The sequence below is a fragment of the Sabethes cyaneus genome, chromosome 2 (genome assembly GCF_943734655.1).
Source record: "Sabethes cyaneus chromosome 2, idSabCyanKW18_F2, whole genome shotgun sequence".
NCBI classification, from domain to species: domain Eukaryota; kingdom Metazoa; phylum Arthropoda; class Insecta; order Diptera; family Culicidae; genus Sabethes; species Sabethes cyaneus.
This window is the reverse complement of record NC_071354.1, coordinates 70,916,044-70,937,848: the sequence shown is the minus strand read 5'-3', so window position 1 is coordinate 70,937,848 and position 21,805 is coordinate 70,916,044. Positions and strand designations below refer to the sequence as shown.

At 40.0% G+C, this 21,805-nt stretch overlaps 1 protein-coding gene across 1 annotated transcript in view; it reads right to left on the bottom strand.

The window, feature by feature from the left end:
- Nucleotides 1-8,336: 8,336 nt before the first annotated feature.
- Nucleotides 8,337-21,805, bottom strand: part of LOC128735551 (frizzled-like) — a 270,534-nt gene continuing 257,065 nt past the window's right edge. Inside the window, exon 5 of the mRNA XM_053830033.1 lies at nt 8,337-8,884. Coding sequence (XP_053686008.1) covers nt 8,337-8,884 — 548 coding nt within the window. The remainder of the gene's footprint in view (nt 8,885-21,805) is intronic.

The window sequence follows — 21,805 nt, the reverse complement described above, 5'->3', positions numbered from 1 at the left end:
CATGACTGTGAACTGACTGTATAAGACTTTTATCTAAGAAAACTGTATATCTATATCTATAAAAATGGATTTTTGTCTGTCTGTCGGTATGTTCCTTATAGAATCGAAAACTACTGAACCGATCGGCGTGACAATTTGCATGTAGGGCTTTTTGGCGCTAGGGAAGGTTCTCATATAGTTCTCAATAGTTAGAGACCCCTTTCACCACTAAAAAGGGGGGAGGGGAACTCCCATTCAAGTGAAACCCAAATTTGGGGTCAGTCTTGGCGTAGTGGTTGGCATTCACGCCACTCACGCCGAGGAGCCGGGTTGAAGTTCCAACCCTGCAGGAGTCACGAATGACCTAACTTGGTCCTAGCTTGGACTATAATCTAACAAAAAAAAACAATCCCAAATTTCTGTATAATTAGAGAACTAATCAAGAAAATGGAACCAAATTTGGCACGTAAGTGTTGTTGGAGGTAAGAATTTTTTCTATGGTGACTTGAGACCTCTTCCCTCTTTAGGAGAAGAATTTTGACCCCTCCTCCCTTTAAGAGGGAGGGCTCCCATACAAATGAAATACAAATTTCCTCATAACTCAAGAACTAATCAAGCAAATGCTACCAAGTTTGGCATGTGGGGGATTTTAGAGGCATGAATTTATTTGATGACGTTTTGAGACCCCGCACTCCTGTCGAAGTGGGATAAGGACTCTCATACAAATAAAACAGATATTTTTGCGTAACTCAAAAACTAATCGAACAACCCTTTGGGTTAAAACCACTCAAAAAAAAAAAAAAAAAAAACTAATCGAACTCGAGAAATTTTTAACTCTTCCATAAAATATTAGTCAATAAGGCTACTACAAATATTTTATCAAGTTTTTGTACGTCCAGTGTTGGGCAACTGAACGGAACGAGAATTTTTTAATCGAGCAAAACTAATGCATTTTTACCTAAAGTTTAAACGTGAAAACCAAATCTGTTCTTGCTTTTCATATATGGGTCATTCCATGGGAAATTTACAGTCAAAATTTTTTTTCTCTTCGGAATATTTTTTTTACGTTCTTTGTTCAAAAAAAATCGATACGTATTTTTGTATTTCGATGTTACTGTTGGAATTCGCAAGATATGATTTTTTAAAGTATTGTAATCCGAAAAAATCACTATTTTTTAAATACTGATTGTAAACATAGTTTGTAATATCAAAAAATGACTTTCTACCAGATGTGTTCACTATTCCACAAGCTTTCAAAATTGGTATACCATACCTTCTCTCGATTGTTTTTCAATAGTTAAATAGTGCATTTTTATAAACAATTGCAATTGTTTGCATGCAGGGGTTTTTGGGGCCAGGGAAGGTTCTTATGATGGATAGAGACCCCTCCCCCCACTAAGAGGGGGGCTCCCATATAAATGAAACACAAATTTCCTCATAACTCGAGAACCAATCAAGCAAATGGAACCAAATTTGGCATGTGAACGTTTTTGTAGACAAGAATTTTTTCTATGATGAATTAGGACCCCTCCCCACTTTGGGAGGGGGGGGGGTTCCTATACAAATGAAATTCAAATTTCCTCATAACTCGAGAACTAATCAAGCAAATAGAAATAAATTTGTGGGGTTTTGTGGGCATGTGGGGTTTTAGCCAGGCAGGAATTTTTCTATGGCAAATTATGACCTGACTTCACTTTAACCCGAATTAGCATAATGATGTCATACGGCATTTTATACTTTTCGCCATAAAATAACGTCCCGACAGGTATAGAATAGCCCACACAGTGTCGTAAATTATACGAATGCTGCCCAAGCAACCAAAAGTTCGAATTTCACTTTAGGAACGAACTTGGAAGTTCATATCTGGTTTAAATTCAGTTCCGCAGAACTTTCTTGCTGAACAACCAGAGACTAAATTTGTAAACCGAACTTCGTTCTCTATAAAGTACCGTTAATATCTGTAGCAACCTAAAAGTTCTACAGGTAGCTTGAAAGTTCAACAGGTAGCCTGAAAGTTCAACATGCAGCTTGAAAGCTTAACATGCGTCTTGAAAGTTTAACAAGCAACTTGAGGGTAACTGAGAGTTCGGGTAATGGTGTCTAAGGAAGGTTAATAAGCTTTGTGTCTATGGATCAATAGCTTGCTAAGCAGCTCCAGCTGTAATTAACCGAACTTCCAAGTTGCATTGGGTTCGCTGCATAGAGCGCAAAGCAGCTTCTAAAAAAACTATGTCAAAAATTTATAAAATAGCGCTTTAGGTTCTATTTTTATACTTTTCTACTATTTTCTACCTCCGCCTCCTTCTAACTTCTGTAAAGTCGGTTCATGCGATTAAGATAGACCATTTCAAAAAACACTAACTAACATCAACCGCTGCTGGATTTGTACCCGAGCGTTCCGCATAGTAAGCCTATCCTGATGCATTGCGCCATCTCTGACGCCGCTAGTGACATGAATTTTGCTGATGAGTTGCTCTTGAGTGCAAGTTTGTTTTGAGGTTGTGGTAAATCAGAAATTAGCACATCGAGTAAAATCGATGCAAATCACATATTCCAGCAACGGAGCAGTGGTACGCATCTAAGTTACCGAAAGGGAGTATTCGAGTTCAAATCGCCGGGGTTTGGTGGTTGGTGGTGTGTGGTAAGTTACAATAAATTAATATTTATAAAAAAAACAGTCGATTTTTCTTCTGATGATCGTTCATTAAATCAAATAATTGATATTGGTTATCACTATTAACCGAAATTACACGCCTTAGTTTAAATGGGAATTGTCATGAATCTACAAACCAGGAAAAAGGGAGAAAATTCCCCAATCTTTTTTTTATTTTTAAGATTATTGGAGTTTCTTTTTGAGCTGAACAGTGTTCTATATAGCGATCTAAGCAGAATTTTTGCAAACTTTCTAGTTCTGTTGGAAAGTTGCTTATCATTACCTTCGAAGTTTGATCAACAAATGCGAACTTGAAAGTACGGTTAGTTGCTTAAAAATTAAGCTGAATAGAATTTTATTCATGATCGTTTGGGTAGCAGATTAAGCCAAAGAATCCACTTTTAACGGAACTTTTGGTTACTTGGATGAGCTTAGTAGAGATGGTCGGGTATGAAAATTTGAATACCCGAACCCGACCCGTACCCGATTAGGAAAAAAATTAAAAACCCGTACCCGACCTGAACCCGCAAGTTTATTATTTTTGATACCCGAACCCGACCGCAACCCGTCGGGTACGGGACGGGCCCGGGTACCCGACCATCTTTGGTGTTAAATATGGTCAATAGAGATACCCGACTAAGTTACTAAGCTCTAGAGATGGTCGGGTAGCGGAAAATTTGCCCGAAACCCGCACCCGACCCGTACCCGCCGGATTCGGGTCGGGTTCGGGTATTGGAAAAAAATAATTTGCGGGTTCGGGTCGGGTACGGGTTCTTAATTTTTGTTTTTGAAACCCGGCGGGTACGGGTCGGGTGCGGGTTTCGGGCAAATTTTCCGCTACCCGACCATCTCTAGAGCTTAGTAACTAGGAATAGCGTTATCAGCATTAAGTACCTCCCATGCCAGGGGTGGCTCTTGAGGGCTTACGATTCCTCAACCAAGTGACCTGTTGTAATTTTGCTTAGGAGCGGCTCATGACAGCGTTTGATCCGGAGCGAGCGATTCAATTAAGAAATATGTTATCTCGGCCCTTAACGTAAAAATGCAGTCCCATCACGAGACTCGGTACCGTGGCCCTGGTAAGGCAACCTACCCAAACATATCTTACTACGAATATTCAAGAAAATTCGACGCCGAACATGGGCAAAGCCAAAGAAATTTGGACATAGAATGGTTTCTTGGCACGTAGAATTGCATATCGCTGAATTTCGCAGGTGAATTCCGCTGCTGGAATAAAGAGTGTTCCACATCAAATGCATCACGGAAGGAACGCCATAGAAAATTGCCCATTGGGTATTTTCTCTTGAAAATTTGGGAAGAAGTAGTTTAGAGTGTATTGTTTACACTATATTTTTATCGTGGTTAGTTTTTCGCAAATTGGACAAAATGGCGTCACCCGAAAAACAACGTCGTGAATTTGTTTTGCGCAAGCACCTGGAAAATTCTCAAGTCTCTCATCATGGATGATGACACTTACGTAAAGGCGGACTTTCGGCAGCTTCCGGGGCTAATGTAGATATTACCGTTCTTTATCCTCAGACTTCGCAGCCCTTTTTTAAAGTACGAAGCAGGTGTATTCTATCGACTGGTGTCTTTTTGATGTTAATGACGACAGATATGCAACAAAACCCAACAGAAGACAGTTAATTCCATAACACTAAAGACAAACGACAAAGAACGGAAAACATTATTCGATATTTGAAAAAGGCTTAAATACAAAGCCGAAACATCGGAAAGAATTTAAATTTTGTTCTTTTCATAAAAATCTAGGCGATACAGCTTCAATTCTGCTTATGCAAATGTCTGCATCAAATTACTACTGAAGTTTTCAAAACAGAGCGAAAAAGGGAGTAATAGAGTACCTTCAGAAAAAGTTTCTACTTCCTTACTTTCTCCGGAACATCACATTTGTGCTGGGCGGTGAGGAACAGTAACCCCGGAGGCTGCCGGAACTTCACCCTGGCGTAAGTCTCATCATCCATGATGAGACAATGAGGCTTCATCAGCATCTGAATGTACAGTTTCCGGGCCTGTGACTTGCCCACCGTGTTTTGCTGTTCGTCATGATTTGGAGCATTCTGCATTTTGAACGTATGCAGTCGCTCCCGGACCTTGGCTCTCTGAACGAATCTGATCCTGATCACTGACAGGACATCCATTCTGACCGCATTTCCGTTTGGTGCTCAGGGTTTCGTGGTAATGTTTAATTACACGACTCACCGTTGATTGTACGATTTCGAATGTTTCGTTGTTTTCCAATGAGAGAGTTGAGGATTTTCCAGGCGCTTCCGCAAAATCAATTCGCGACATTGCTTTCCGGGTGACACCATTTTTTCCAATTTTCGAAAAGCTGACAGCGATAAATATACAGTGTGACCAATACACTCTAAACTACTAGTACCCCAATTTTCTAGCGAAAATATCCAATGAGTAAGTTTCCACAGCGTGTTTTCTGTGTTGCAATTTGAAGTGGGACACCGTTTACTTAATTAAGTGCGGCTTGAAAGACCCTCCCTTACCTAATTTTCCGTTCTTTACCTTTCACGTCTTGTTCCACTCTGTTTGGATACTATAAAAACCTTTGTTTCATTATTTTCTCCTGCTGTCCTCTCCATGGATTATAACTACATTTACGGGTAATTTGGATATATTTATAAATGAATATTGGACAACCTAAAAAGGCAAGGATTTCATTTTAATGAACATATTTCCCAAAATGCGAAAGCAAATAAAGATTTGTAAAAGTACTTACCCCATCATTTCAAATTCTTAACAACCGGGCATACTCTGGATTCATCGCCTTGCATTCCTTGTTATACAAGATTAGCTTATGGACTGGTTTGTCAAAATTGCCATATACGGTAACTACTCCCTGGAGCCAGTTTCACACCAGGAATACGATTGCCTGATTAATAGAATCATATTACAAAGCAAACTAGTTCGACTACTGTTCCCAATAGAATCTCAAAGGGCTGTCCCACCACTCCGCCACACCTCGACCGGGCGCTAATTGTTCGCGCGTGGTTCGAATAATTTGCTCTATCAACACTCATATTTCCTTCTAATTGAGCCAGTCAGTTTTGAAAAGTGTAACCGACCCGGCCGGCCGGCCGGTCCAGTCGCCACGGTTCAAAACCATTCAACTGTCGGCGGGCGCACACAGGGAGAGCATGTTACAAATTAGGATCTTTAAAGTGCCGCCTTTAACGAAATCCATTCATCATAGCACCTTTAATACTACTGACTGCTGCTAGAGTAGGAGACCGACGACCGTAAAGTGGACCCCCCTTATTGGCGGCAGTCAACCGACGACGGAGGTCGGTTTAATTGATTTTCCATAGGGACTGCCGGTGCTGAATGGTATGCGTTTCGACCGCCCTCCGTACCTGTTGGAGGTGAATGTAATGAAATGCAACCGTTGCAACTGCGGACCCAGCTTGAGTGGGTTTCCATTTGTAGTAAATATCATTGCTTGCTGCTGCTGGCATTCGATATGTTTTTGATTGAAGAAATTGTCACTGGATTTACCTTAAAATAGTTCGTCTATTGTTATTATTATTTAAATGCTCATTTTGTTTTGTACATATTTACACTAAGCAACAAATTGCATGATATTTTTTTGTGGTTTTCCATTTTATCAATTTACAGTGCTCTTTGCTCTACGATTTCAGTAATTCTAAGTGATTGCTATATGCTATAAATATGATTGTATGAAATGAAATGGCAGCATGATATCGATGAGACTGATTATTGTTTTCTCGTACATCCTACGGTTGTACGACTGGACTATATCTTTCGCTGACCTCTGGTTCTCGTTAAAAATGAATACAGAAACACACTTTCCCACTTAGGTGTAATAAATCAGTCATAGCAGACTTACAACATGTACACGTTTTTGGACCGGTCCTCAATTGAACCGGTTCCTCCGGCCACTAGAAGGCCATATCAATTCGCAAGGTGCAAATTATTGCCAGGAGTATAGATTACTCTGCTGCATTCGAAGCTTCTACCGTCTTATCGCGGCGAGCGAAAGCGAAAAAAGCATCCTGTAAAAACACCCTATTAGCTATCAGAGAAGCGCAGGACTCGGCTGCAGAACGAGAGAAAAAAACACAAAACTGGTTAAACTACTGTGAAGCGAAACCAAGCCAAGGATTGCGGCAGCTTGCAACCTGTCCTGTGCTGTGTGTCTGTATATGTTTGGAGTACTTTTCAGATAATAATTTTTGATCTCTTCTGGGCTAAATTATACCCGACCTCTCGGCCCGTCGTCGTCGTCGTGGGAATCCGATGGACTGCCTTCCGACTGGTTTGCTGCTGACCTGTTCGAAAGAGTGTGGAGAGTTTCCTTTCGGGCAAACTACCAAAACTACTTAACTTTTGATTATTGTATGAGTCTCTTTCAATTGCACGACTGTTCGACGCAAGTTTTGATATCACAAAATGAATGATTTTTTTTTTGTTTTTTTGATTGCGTGTTACCTGCCAGGTGGTTTACCTTAAGTTTAAAACTAAAATCAGTCAAGTTTAAAGCAAAAGTACAGTTTTGATCGCCACTTATTGTTTACCTATTTTATAGTTTAGTTTTAAATTAAATTAAATAAAATGTTAATATTGACTTGGTTGAAAATTTAGCTGCAAATGTGTCCAGAAACGCACTGCAAAATTCAGTTATCAACCTATCATCTTGGATATAGTATTTGACTGCAATGTAAACTAGAAGTTTTTCTACGATAAGTTGCTTAAAATAAAAGACAATAGCTGCCACTTTGAATTGGCAATATTTTTCTTCAATTATGTAGTGTTCGTTTTTAATTTAAGAATCTATGCGTTTGTGGATGTGTCACTGAAGAATTTATTGATTTAAAATAAATTCTAAATAATGTTTAGAACGAACATGAATAAACTATAATGGGGTGATCGACTTTTTGTTTACATTCCTAAGAAAATTTGTTTGACTAATGTTTGCAATCTCTTTGTATTCAGACACCCCGTAGAACACATTGAAATTTATTTGTAGTATTGAGCCTTCTAAGGAACGTTTATTTTAACCGATTTTTGTTAAAACAAATTTAGCAGAGAAACTATTTTTCCAAAATGGTTTCATTCATTGGATTATGAAGCCTAACTTTTAAACTAATATTATCAATCTTTTAAACTTTGTAAGTACTATGAAAGATTTAAATATTTTTGTATCTAAATGTTAATTTAGATAACTGTTTGCGGTCATCCTCAAAATGTTGCGTGAAAGCGGCACAGCGGTTTTAAATGTTACTCAAATCAGTGTTGTTAACCTGATTGAATAGTTCTACGCATTGAGGAACATTTCCAATTAGTCCTTTGTAAAATGAACCAAGAAAAATATTCAAGTGTAGTCATACTTTAAATGTATTAAATGAATGTTGAACGAAAACATCCAAGTACATAGAACATAGATAAAATTCAGTAATTCGACTACATTCCAAACAACCACCTGTTCCAGAAAGTATCCTTTCCACGAACAAGATAGAATTTTAACACTAGAATCTCGAATAAGTATCGCAAGCGTTAAAAGCTACATTTTTACACTTTGTAAAAACAATTTAGCTCAACGGCGACGATGACGTGTTTCGCGAAACCGTTCCCGTCGTCGTCCTCGTCCCCGTCGTCTGCTGGTGCCGTAGTTCGCTTGCTACCAACAGTGCAACCCACCCAGCTAGCCCTACTAGACGTACGCTCCCCGGTTTCTCGTGTCCTTTCCCTGCAGCCGTTCGGCAAACTGCCGCCAGCTGATGACCGTTTTGCCAGACCACAGCCAAACACTGGAAGTGACCCCGACCAGCATCGAGCACACGTACTTCACCATGTAGATGTGGAAGATGGGCCGTTCCTCGTCCGGACCGACCGGCGGCGGTACGACGTGCTTGGCACTGATCGGACAGGGAATGGAGAATATCTTGCACATCTGGCGGTTCCACTGGACCATCCACTCGTCGAAGTTGTAGTACTCGTAGAACAGACAGCCCAAATAGCCGAGCGCTGGCAGGATAAATAGACCGCTGAAAAATCCGATCCGTAGCATCAGGCGTTCCAGCTTATCCGTCCGGGTGCCGTCGTGCTTCATGACCGTACGGATACGGAACAGCGAGATGAAACCGGCCAGCAGAAACAGGGCTCCGATTGACAGATAGATGCACAGCGGAATCAGAAGGAACACCGCCAACGAGTGTGTGTCCAGCTGGCCCACAAAGCAAACTCCGGACAGGACGTCACCTGGAATAACAAGAGAGAAAAATAAGTACTTATTATGGGGAAAGCCTGACTAATCACTAACATATTCTAGCTTCCATGATATGATGTGGTTGTTAGTAAAAGGACAGTGCAGACATACTTTTCGCGATTAAACTGCAAGAAAAAAGAGCTCTTGCTCGAGTCTGTATAACTGACAAGCACCGCTAATGTGGTGGTGAATGTATTTTTTAAAACTAATTCAAGGGTCATTCATGTCTTTACTAAAGAAATAAAACATAAATACACGGATAGAAATACAATCTCCAAATGGAGCTAAACAGCTCATGATTTCCGGATTCTAGCTTAGATTTTATGAAAATACACCATATATAACAGTCATGATATCACGAACTCTTGCAGTACACCACAACACAAGATCACGCATTATTTGGTCGAACCAACTAGCTAATCCAGCATCCTAACAACGTGTCCACCTTATTGTATACTTCCAGCATTAGCGACTTTCTAGATACTAGGTTTGCGTTGAGTTGCTACCCGATCAGACAAACATAACAAAATTATAACAAATAATGATATTCTGTTATGACGGTATCTCTAACATGATTTGCTATAATTTTGTTCTCGTTAGTATCAAAAATTCTATTAGAACTTCTTAGCAGCAGTAGCAAAAATGTAACAAAATCTGTAATGTTTTGAACAAAATTATGTCAAAATTGGTTATGATATTTATAACAGGTTTTGTTTTAATTTTGTTAAAATATAACAAAAACTTCTTTGCCTTCATCTGCTATATCGACATTTCATTTCGGCTAAATTGCCAAAAATAGTACAACTATTTATCAGGAACATTCACAAATAGCACAAAAAAAACTTTCATACATTTTCAAAAATCATTCCGGCCCCGACCGGGATTGAACTCACGACACATCGCATAGAATGCAACAGTCTTAACCTCTGTGCCAGAACTACTCTTGAATAAAGGCAATAACTGCTTATATGATTTAGCCGATAGCTCATTCGGGGTTGTCAGTTTTTGCCTCGAGATGTCTATAAATTGATAGTAAGCGTTCAATCCAAAGCCGATATCAGGAAGACGAAGAAATCGAATCCGTTTTATCAGTGTTGCGCCACTTTAAGAGTGTGTCACGAATTGCCATCAAATATGTTCGGTGTTAAATCAGACTGGACCAAGTCGCTAATTCAAAAAAATGAGTTAATGACAGCTAGCGATCAACAATTTTCTAAGCTTCTAACTTTAATCAGACTGTCATAAATGTTGCAAACAGCCATAGTTATCAGATGATTTCGAACGATTGATAGGTATTAACCATACAGAGCAACAAACTTTGAACGCGTTTTTCTCGAAGAGTTTTGTCACTTGGTTCGGTTTGACTTAAAGACGACCATATATGATCGGTGTTAAGTCAGACCGAACCAACTGACAAAACTCTGATTTCGAGAAAAACGCGTTCAAAGTTTGCTGCTGCTGTGTAGTTTAAAGCTATCAATCATTCGAAATCATTTCATATCTTTGGCTGTTTGCAACATTTATGTACAGCAGTCCCCCGAAAAACGCGGTGGATGGTGATGTACTTCCACGGCGATTTCTCAGTTGTCCGTTAATCAATAAAGTTGGTTTTTGGTACATTGTTAGTATGCAGTATAACCTAGTCAACCACCAAAAATCAACTTTATTGGTTAATGGGCAACTAATTTATCGCGATGGGCGTACAGTACCACCCATCGCGTTATTCGGGGGACTCCTGTAATCTGATTAGAGTACAATGTAGCTTAAGAAATTCTCAATCATTTGCTGTCAATTGTCATTAAGATACTTTTTTAAATTTTGCGACTTGGTCCGGTCTGTTTTAACACCGACTATATAAGAAAATAATGCAATGACTCCTATGTTTCAGTTTTCGAGCTGTAGACTTTTCTGCTCATTTGAGCAGGATTCAACCATAGAAAAGATTAAAAACAACCATGAACTTAATTATTTAAATGATGTGTACGGTTGAAAGTCCAATTAAAAAGTAAATAAATAAGTAAATAAATGATGTGTAGAAGAAACTATTTCTCAGTAATTATGCGACCTATTTAGACATTTTTTTTGTTTTGTTGGTAAAGGCTTGGAGAAAATTTTAACTACTTTTGAACTTTGTAAACATACATAAACCGAAAATATAAAATAACTTTAATTTCTAGTAATAAACTGCATGAGGTTCCTCAAGCGTGACTTGACAGGAGCGGCGTGTTACTGCATCGAGTACGTTTCTTAAGGTGCATTTAGATTAGAACATTTTTTAGCAACATGTAGAATGCGACATATTGCTAGTTGTTGCTCGCATTAATCGTGGGGAGGACCAACCAGCACCAAATTTAGGATTTTTACATTCTGACCTAAAACAAACAATCTGACAAAATTTGGTTCAAATTCGTGAAGGTCGTAGAATTACCCTAATACGTCATTGTTAGATTTTAAATTTGCAATAATTTGAGAACGACTTAAGAAAAAAGTTCATATTACATAATTTGTTCAATATTATGCGTAGAATTTGATTTTATTTTAGTTTTGCAAAAATTTGTCCATTTTCATAGATTATCAAAATTCCGAAAGAGCTCTTTAACAGATTTTAGAGCATTACTTGCGCTTAAAAAAGTCTTTAAAAAAAGACATGTTTTGAGATAATTCACAATTTAGGATTTTTATCGCGTATTTGCAAAGCTTTTTCTTTCGTAATTGTTTACTGAAAATACACTTAATTTACTACAACTTTTCCTTTGACGTCATATTCGTAAAATAAATAGTTTTCGAGATAGAATTTTTTGAAAAAAAAAAATCTCATTTCTAAAAGCCCTCTTTTTAAAAGTTACTCTTGACGAAAAAATTTCATGGAAAACGGTTCGGTGCGTGATTGTAATGTATTAGCAAAACTTCATTGCAATCAAAAATAATCGAGACCATTGGCGTAGTATGTACACTAGCGCCACATAACGAGTCAGTTCTGCGCTATTTACCATACTATCTTGAAGGTCGCAGTCATTTGAGCAACCTTCCCGAAGACCGCAACTTTCTAGTTAGTCAGCAGCGCAAGGTATAGCCTGTCTAAGCATATCCGACATACATTAGCGCCACGCAGTGAGTCAGTTCTGCGCTATTTTTCATGCCATCTTGAAGGTGGCAGTCATTTGAGCAACCTTTCCGAAGAACGCAACTTTCTACATAGTCAGCAGCGTAAGGTACAGCCTGTCTAAGCGTATTACATGTACGCTAGCGCCACGTAGTGAGTCAGTTCTGCGCGATTGACCATACCATCTTGAAGGTGGCAGTCATTTGAGTAACCTTCCCGAAGACCGTAACTTTCTAGATAGTCAGCAGCACAAGATACACCCTGTAATAACAAATTACATATACACTAGCGCCACGTAGCGAGTCAGTTCTGCACTATTTTCCATACCATCTTGAAGGAGGTAGTCATTTGAGTAACCTTTCCGACGACCGCAACTTTCGAGGTAGTCAGCAGCGCAAGATATAGCCTGTATAAGAGTGTTACATATACGCTACCGCCACGTAGTGAGACAATTCCACAATACTATAATCCAATGAAAACCCGTTGATGTACTGAATATCTCTGTCGAAGACACCAACCTTCTATACGGTCAGGATCACGAGTTATTCCATGTTGGAACCAATTAAGTCAATTCCCATATGCTACGTAGACTCCAATAAGGGACCGCGTTAATGGAATCACTCGAAACCGTCCTTATTGGAAACGTTCTTATTCGAAACCGCGTTATTCGGGGGACTGCTGTATTATGAACGTTTAATCAAAGCAAGCAGATTTTCAATACAAGGTAGACTGATAATCCAAAAGTTTGAACGTTGTGCTGAAAAATATTAACAGCATTGAATGTGCTACTTCATTTTTTTGATTGTAGCGCTCGTAGTGGTAGGTCGGATATTCGCAGTTTAAAACTAACGTGATCCGGAGATATTCATCATGTAGGAGCAGAAAGAAAAATTATGCATCAACTTGGGAGCTGTCAAAAGTGCTAAATTATCCTTAAAGTATTATGACACGAGTAATTGAGTAATACGCCGGTATAAGCATCCCTTTCGGACTCTTACTCTTATTTATGCATGCACTGCAACGAGTTTTTGCGAGTGTGTCTTAAGCTAACAGCTACAGCCGTCGCTCGTCGTTCGTCTTTGCAGCCCGAGCTGCTGATGCCGATTACTCGCTAGGACTCGCACGCACGCCCGCCCGTGAGTAAAATCGAGGGCGAAGACGAAGAAGAAAAGAAAAATAAATGCAAAATTTGTATCCTAGTACGCCACTAGCCTCACGAGTAGCTGATTGCCCAGGAGTTATTTGACTCGCGAATAAGCTATGCAGGAAAACGATATGAGGATGTGCGTGCGCGAGTATGTGGGTAGCAGAAGGTCTGCGCACAGCAACGGCGGTTGCTTTTTTACGCCTGCGTGAGTGGTGTAAGCGTTGAATACTATGCCTCTCTCACTCACTCGTGTATAAGCAGGCAACGTAAACTTCTCGCTCGATTCACAACATTGCGTAATAAATATTGAATATCTCAGATTATAATTTGGCGAAAAAAGTGATGCTGACCGCTGTACTGTACGAAGAATACGTCTCTGGAATATGGGCAAGTAGAGCAAGTAGGCTTCTCTATCGAAGCCTGAAACAACAAACAGTGACCAGAATCCGGGCTCATAAGCTATACGACCAAGTGCTGACGTAATGATGATTTTAATCAAATCTCGGGCGTGAAATGCAACTAGGCTCCTGCTAGCTCCGGCAAGCTTTTTTAATGAATTCAATCGTATTTTCGCAGACAACTTTGGAAATACATTCAAAGATTGGCAAGGGATCGGTTCCTGTGGTGAGAAATCTTTTGTTTGAACGGATGGTTGAATAATACACGCAATTGGAAGTGCCCCATTTCTAAATGATGTGTAATTTTGAGTTCAAAAATTATTTACAACTTTTATCTTTTTGATTTTGATTTTGAGTTTCCATCAAGACCATATATTGTCAAAAGATTTTGGAATAAAGGAAAAAATTAAACTACGATATTTTGGTGCGCAGGTCCCTCATATTTTGGTAGTAAACCTTAGGAGACGATTAGCGGGGTTGGCCGTTTCTGTAATAAACTATAAGAAAGCCCAGCACTACACAGGAGCATGGAGACTAACGAACGAGACTCGACCATGCCATATTCCAATTTTGGCGATTGGAATTTTACCACCACGCAATGTCACATGTACTTATTGCAATGAGATGACATCAGACAAGCCCCTCTTGAGGACTATTGGAATGCCGTGAAAACAGCCATTAACAGCGCAGCGGAGAACGTCCTAGGCCGTGCAGTACTGAATCGACGTAACTAATGGTTTGACGAGGAATGCCAGCAGATATTGGATGAGAAGAACGCAGCGCGGGTATAAATGCTGCGTAGAGCCGCCCGTCCGAATGTGGAGCGATACAAACAGAAGCGGAGACAGCAAACCCGACTCTTCAAGGAGAAGAAGCGCCACCAAGAGGAGAAGGAGTGCGATGAACTCGAGCAGCTGTACCACTATCAAGACACACGGAAGACTCAACAAATCTCGCAAAGGCCTTGTGCCACGGGCCGAAATGTGCAGAGAAAAAGATGGAGTTATCTTCATTACGGCGGTTCAAAAGTGGAAGTAGCACTACGATGAACACCTGAATGGCGTGCAGATAGAAGGCCATGATAGTGAAGGAAGTGACCACATCGGTGTAGCAAGCAACGAAGATGCGTCCCCTCATCGATGAGGGAAGTACAAGAAGTCATCCAGCGGCTGAAGAACAACAAAGCAGCGGGAAAGGATGGCATTAGAGCGCAACATATTAAAATGAGCCCGAACAAGTTGGCCAGCTATCTGCATCAACTTACTGTCAAGATTTGGGATACAGAACGACTACCGGAAAAGTGAAAAGACGGGGTTATTTGCCCTATCTACAAGAAAGGCGATAAGCTGGATTGTGAGAACTACCGTGTGATCGCTATCCTGGATGCCGACTGCAAAATGTTGCCCAACTCATCTTCCATCGACTATCACCAATTACCAATAGATAGCCAAGCTTAATGAGATTCAGTTCTGCGTGAGAATCTCAAGTGGATTGTTGGACTCATTCGAATCTCGCAGGGGACTTCAACAAGGAGATGGTCTTTTCTACCTCCTATTCAACATTGCGCTTGAAGGTATTAAAACACGAGCGGCAATTGAAATGCGGGGCATGATTTTCAATAAATCCAGTCAATCTATCTGCTTTGCTGACGACGTGGATGCTGTCGGCAGAACATTTGAGACGGTGGAAGATCAGAACCCCAGACTAAAACGCGAAGCATAAAAGATTGGATTGAAGATAAATACGTCTAAAACGAAGCATATGCTGGCGGGCGGGACCGAACACGACAGGGCCCGCTTGGGCAGTACCGTGGTAATCGACGGAGATGAGTTAGAGGTAGTTGACGAGTTTGTATACCTTGGCTCGCTGGCAACAGAGGACAACAATACCAGCCGTGAGATTAAAAGGCGCATTATCAGCGGAAATCGGGCCTACTACAAACTCCACAAACACTTGCGGTCGAACAATCTGAGCCGCCGTACAAAGTGCACCCTGTACAAACCGCTGATTAGACTGGTTGTCCTCTACGGGCACGAAACGTAGACACTGCTAGAAGAGGACCTACGAGTACTCGGAGTTTTCGACCGGCGGGTGCTGAGAACCATCGCGTTGGGTAGGACATGTTGCTAGAATGCCGGACAACCCCAATTAAGTAAGTAGGCCAATTAAGTAAGTTGTCTGCACTCGTAAAAGTGTTGGCATGTCCAATATCCAGATTAGAGCAGATTGTAGAAATAAGAGCAATGAAATTGTTGATTGAAACCCTCAGGGTATCATCTGGGGACTTTGTTATTCTGTATCTACATAAACGATGCAGCGTTATTACTCAATGAAAATCTATCTCTGAAAATCTATTTTATAGCCAAACGAATCGAGGACTGTAGACTGTTACAGGAGCTTCTGCATTTGTTTAATGACTGGTGCCATAAGGAGTTAATTGTTACTGAGTGTGTAAAATGTTGCATCATCAGCTTCTATCACATTAGAAGCTTGATATATGACAATTCAACCTTTGACCTTTGGTCTATGCATTATACGTTTAAGTTTTGTAAACTTATTCACTTCTCGAAAATATTTCACCCATTTTTTTATTTAGCGTTTGGGATAGGTCATTCTGAGTAAGAAGCGAGCGCAAAATTGTCGTTTTGCCTAACTTTAATGTTTGTTCGTAACTTTTAATTTTAATAACTTTTGACTTATCTAGTTTTGGGACAAAATATGAATATATTTAAATTTCCATGACAAAAGAAGACACAAGTGATGAAAAAAATCTGTTTCCAACATACCCCCGGACAACTCGGAATATCTCCGGTATCCACTGACCATTGAGAATCTTGAAATATTAAAAAAAAACACCTCAAAAACATTTCCTCATCGAATGCAATTGGTTTCGTCTAAAAATGTCTCATATTGTAGAAGTTATGGCCGTTTGAATTTCGTCAAAATTTTGTCTGTCCCGATCATTTTGTCTAAGCCCTGTATATTCTTTTTGTCAAACCTTGTTGTTATTAGTTTATTAGAACTTTTTAAACGCAAGGTGTTCATTTGAGTCCTTTTTATCAAACCTTGCTTGGGAGGATGGCGGATCTAATTTTACCCTAATAACTTACTTAACACAAAAATATCGGCCGGTCAGACTAAAAGCTTTGGATTTTTGAACTAAATAGAACTGGTATTAGGATATGAAATTGGACTTGAAACAGGAGAAATAAGTAGAAGTAAAATGAACGTGTTAACTAATAGTTGAATTATAATACAAAAAGACGTGGCGGTCTCAAATATAACAAGTAAGATGGTAACGAGTGACAACCAAAATTTTGGAGTTTTTTCAAGATCCCTACACTCAAAAACAAACGAGTTCATAGAGAAATAAGAGTATGTACGTGTGCTCTCTCTGTCCTCTTTTTATCAATATTTTTTGTTTTGCTTAGGCTTGCCCAGTTTTGCTTAAAATGGCGTCGGAACAAGAAGCATGTCACTAGCGTGTTGTACACTTCTACAAACTGCCCCAGAAATCTCGGCAAAAATATACGGTACAGCATTTAAAAAGCGAATATGTTGCGGCTTCGACTGTTTACCATTTCCTAAGATACCCAACAACTATTCGCAAGCAAGGTAATGGAAAACTAACCAAACTTATGGACGATAAAGGACATCGTTCTCTTTCCCGTGCCTTCAACAACAAGCCCTCTGGTTTGGCTATCAATTAAGATGTGCCAGACGAATGTTTGAAGAAAATTTTGATCCTGTTTCTACAAAAACATCATGCAGATGGACAAAACGTGTTTTGACCGGATAGAGCATCATCGCATCATGCCAAAAAAACACAATCGTTCCTGAATACCCATTCGATCCCATTTGTACCCAAAAACTACGACCCGACAAATCTGTCTCAGTGTGCCCAACCGAAGATTCCTTCGAAATTTCGAGTTCCTTAGTGTACAAAAATAACTGAAGAGCCATGAAATGCAAACAGTTGGCAGAATCAATAGATGCATTCGCAAAGTTGACATGACGGCCGTACAACGCTCCTGTTCCGACATCAAACGGATGCTTCGCCGAACAGCCGATTACTAACCGTTTTGAAATGTGTAAACATTTTTTTTCATTAATGGACAACGTATCTTATTTAATATCGGCAAATCAGATCATCTTCATGTATTGTTTTTTTTGACAGCCTGAGAAAAAAAATTCCAAAATTTTAGTTGTCACCCGTTATAACAAAAGTTACTTTCACCGCCCGGTGGACTTTATCGGGTTTTTAGATTGCTTATCAATAACGTGCAAAATCTTTTTATCTTTTACCCCCTAGAACGTTTGCTGGATCAAAGCCATGTTTTTAGTTATTTTCCTAGTTGAGGGGCGCGCAATTCTTAGGGCGTGAAGTGGCAAAAACCGAAAAGAGCACTCCTTAGTGTGAGATTTTTGAGTGGATGTATTAACATAATTTTACTACGTCTGCAAATTATCGCAGCATGCACCCGTTGTTGATTGGATTACACCATTTCTTGGCAGCTTGAAAGTCTGGTGAGCGTAAAAAGTGTAAAATTATAATTAAATTACCAAAGAATTTTCTTTACACCCTCATCGCTTATGCAGCTGATCTGCGTGGTTAGAAGGTGAGCACCCGCGCATTGTATCTGATGCCTCCTGTTAGCTTGGTTTGGGCGTTATTATTATTGTCGCTACGTCGGCACATTCAAGGTGATAAACAGTAGATATCAAATGCTCAAACGCAGGATAGCAAAATACAATCAGAGGATAAACCCATCTGCTGACAACTATTGGGCGAACCATTTTGATTTTACTGTCGAGATTATACAGAGGGTCACTTTAGGATATGCAAGTTCGAACCAGAAAAAGAGAGTTTTAAGGAGTTTTCCAGGAGGAAATCAAGCACAGCTAGTGCGCAAGAAAACAAATTCTGGTATGAAAATAGAATTACTGCAGTCATAATCCATAAGATAAGACCCCTAAATCGATCACTGTCGCTGAGCAATCTATTTGTTCAAGTCATAACTTCCCGTTTCGTTCTGCGACTGTCGACTGCTGTAGCAGTGCGCAATCAAGGTTTCTCCCATGGTCCAGCCAGCAGCAGCGGTGTGGTAGGTAATCACGGCTAATGGCCAAATAGGCCCATGAATTGCCTCGGCGAGCAAGCGTTCAGTCGGAAAAGAGGTAGAGCCTTACGGCACCTTATTTCATCGGTTAAAGTCAATTGCTTCTAACGGAGTTTTCACCTTTGCGTCTAATCATCACCGTCGGACCATCGTCGTCATCGCTGTTACGCCGCGGCGGAGACAGCAAAATCCAGACACAACTTCGAAGCGCACGGGCACCGGACCCCGATCGGCTGGTCGAAGCCTAATTGGATTAGAATCTGCAACATTTCTTCTCATAACATCCAGTCCGAAGCGAAAGCCCGGTGGTGGGTCGTTCGTTTTTCAAAGATCTACTGTGCCTATCATTACCGGCTCCGGGTGTGATTTTCACTTACTTAGGCAGATTATGAAACCGCCGGATGCTTTGAACTGGACCTGGAAGCCGGACCCGGTATGTGGTCGATATAATATGAGAACAAAACAGGATTAGAAGAGACCTGGCTGCTGAAGCCGATATTTGTTCGCTTTTGTGCCTCAATGTGAGCTGCCCGGCCGACCGAGCCGTGGGTTCTGATATCAAAGGCGATTGGTTTACGACTGGGCGAGGCGAAAAAGCGGAGCAAAATGGCGTTTCCAATTAAATGTGTAATTAATTTTCAGATTACGGTCAGGTTGGCGAAAAGGTCGGTTTTCCACAGCTCGCAGTGAAATTAGATTCAATGAATCAGGTAATTTCGTTTCATGAAATCTAGTAATAAAGTTGTTTCATGTTAATCTTGCAGAAAATTATCTTTTTCAACTGATACATGATTATGAAACATAAACTTTAACTGCAAGTGATGAAGGTAGATTAGATTAGATAAGACCATACCTGGAAATCTCGTCTTATTGCAGAAACACTACCTATAATATTGCTCCAGAAATCAAACTTTAAAATTGACATTATTCTCTGAATGTTCGTTTAGGACAGATTCGTTTCCTTTATGTGATTTGCAGAGCTGCTATCTGCAGAAGTCATCGTTAGATTCAGTTTTAGTCGAAGCAGCTATCTCCCCGTAGGACAGTAGAGTCCTACGCGTAGTTCTCCAGTTGTCGAATTATCGAATGTTTGAACGGCTTTATCGCAAATGGTTGACCCTTGCACGCACGTGTACTACTAGGTATTGGTTCGCATCAATGTGCGCACCCCGTAAGGAGTGCATGTTGGAGATTTTTGTGCAAAACCAACCATCGAAGAGAGCAGGGTCGATTTGATTCGCTATATGTTGATCAAGTGGCCTGCAGGTTACCTTGTGGATATTTTTGCGGGGAAAGAAAGTACTTTTGATCATCAGAAGTTGCGAACTTCGGAGAGCTGTGAAGTTGATGTACCGCTGACTGTTATCGTTTATGTTGGTACACAGGCTCCATCGGCTAATGGAAAGACGGCTTTTAACTGTAACATAAAGTCCCATAAAATTAAAATTAAATAAAAAAAATATTTAAAAAAATGTATATTTGGTTGGTTGATAGGAGTTAGGCTTAGTATTGTTAAAAGTTTCAAAAAAAATCCCCTCCTCGAGACGCCGTCGCTACCAAGCCTTGGTAGCAGCGGAACTTCCAATAAAAAAAGAGAAAAAAACGCACAAATCTCGGGACGCGGCAGTAGGAAAAAAAGTCAACGGCAGGCTTTCGGTCTCTTGGGCTTGATCCCTCATCGACTTCAGACGTGCGAGCTGTCTGAAAGACCGCTTTCAGTTCATCACATGACCCTACATTCCGTCCAACACTACAAAGCCAGTCTTTAGCTGGTTGAAGACTCTACCGCCCTCGTAATATTGAACCTTACGCAACTTCTTACCTCTGCCAAAACTCTCTTGTAGTCCCATAATGCCAAACTTTAGCAGCGCTCTAACGACATCTATGAAAACCAGCGATCTGCAGTTCCAAATACCAAGCTTAGATTCGAATAAGACTTTGGACACGCTGATTTTTGATATAGTATTAAAAAATTGATGTATAGAAAACCATTTGTTTCTATTATCGATATGAATAGTTCATGCCGTTTAGTTGAAAATGGTGTGCCTCGGGGGAACAATCTAGGACCATTTCGTTTTTCGGTATACATTAACGGGAAATTAACAGTCATTAAGGCGGAACCGAAAGTGGCTAACGTTATTGTGTTAGTGCGACAAACACTGTACTGTACATCTCATGTGTTCGTTAAAAACCTAAACGTTTATTTGAATATTGCATTAGTATTGGTAATATATGTCAAATAGCGGAGCTTGCAAACATAAACAGCTGATCCGCAGCCAGCCGCACTGACTACAAACATCCCGAAAAAGGGTTTGTTTTCTTTATCAAGGCATTCCGATTCAATCAAAATTAACAGCAGCAACTGAATAATGCGTAGGATCACTAGGATGTTTAATTAATCCGCTTGCATCGGATTGCGTTTTTGATTTCTGTGTTTGCGTTTTGTTTGTTTATTTCACTCTAAGCTCTTCGATGCGGCGAAAGTTGAAAGCTCTTTAAAAGCTCATTGATGTGACGAAAGTTTGATACTGTGTTGCTGCTTTTTCCGAAATCGCTAGTGCAACGAAATATGTGCGTAACCAAATATCTATTAACTAATTCCAAATTATACATTGGTCGCTTTTATGAACACGTAATGATCGATATGTTCAGTTAAATTTATTTTCCATTAGCAATTATGTTTTGCCGAGCGTTTATTGATACATAGCAGATCGATAAATTGAATTACAAGTTTTGGGACATTATAACAGCGCTGGAAGCACTGATTACGTGGCGAAAGCGTGCTCTGCCAATACAGATGTATTTTTAAGGCGCAAAACAACACATGCTTCGAATGGTAGCCATTTATCCAGCCATCTTTGAGCCACTTTCGGTTTCCCCTTAACTTTTCGTCGGAGAGCTCAATATCGGAAGCAGTTTTTGGGCCTAAGAGTGAGGTTCTGTTTATAGAAATGTATTCACTGCATTCTTCTTGCTAAGCTGAACACAGGGAATATATTTTCATGAACAGAATTTTTGTTTCAATCAAAAAAATTGCTTTTGAAATTTGCAGAATCGATGACAACTACTTTCACCTTAACGATATCACGAATATTAGATTAAAGGGAGTACCGACACATTTTACTGGTGTCCCATCATTATTCTAC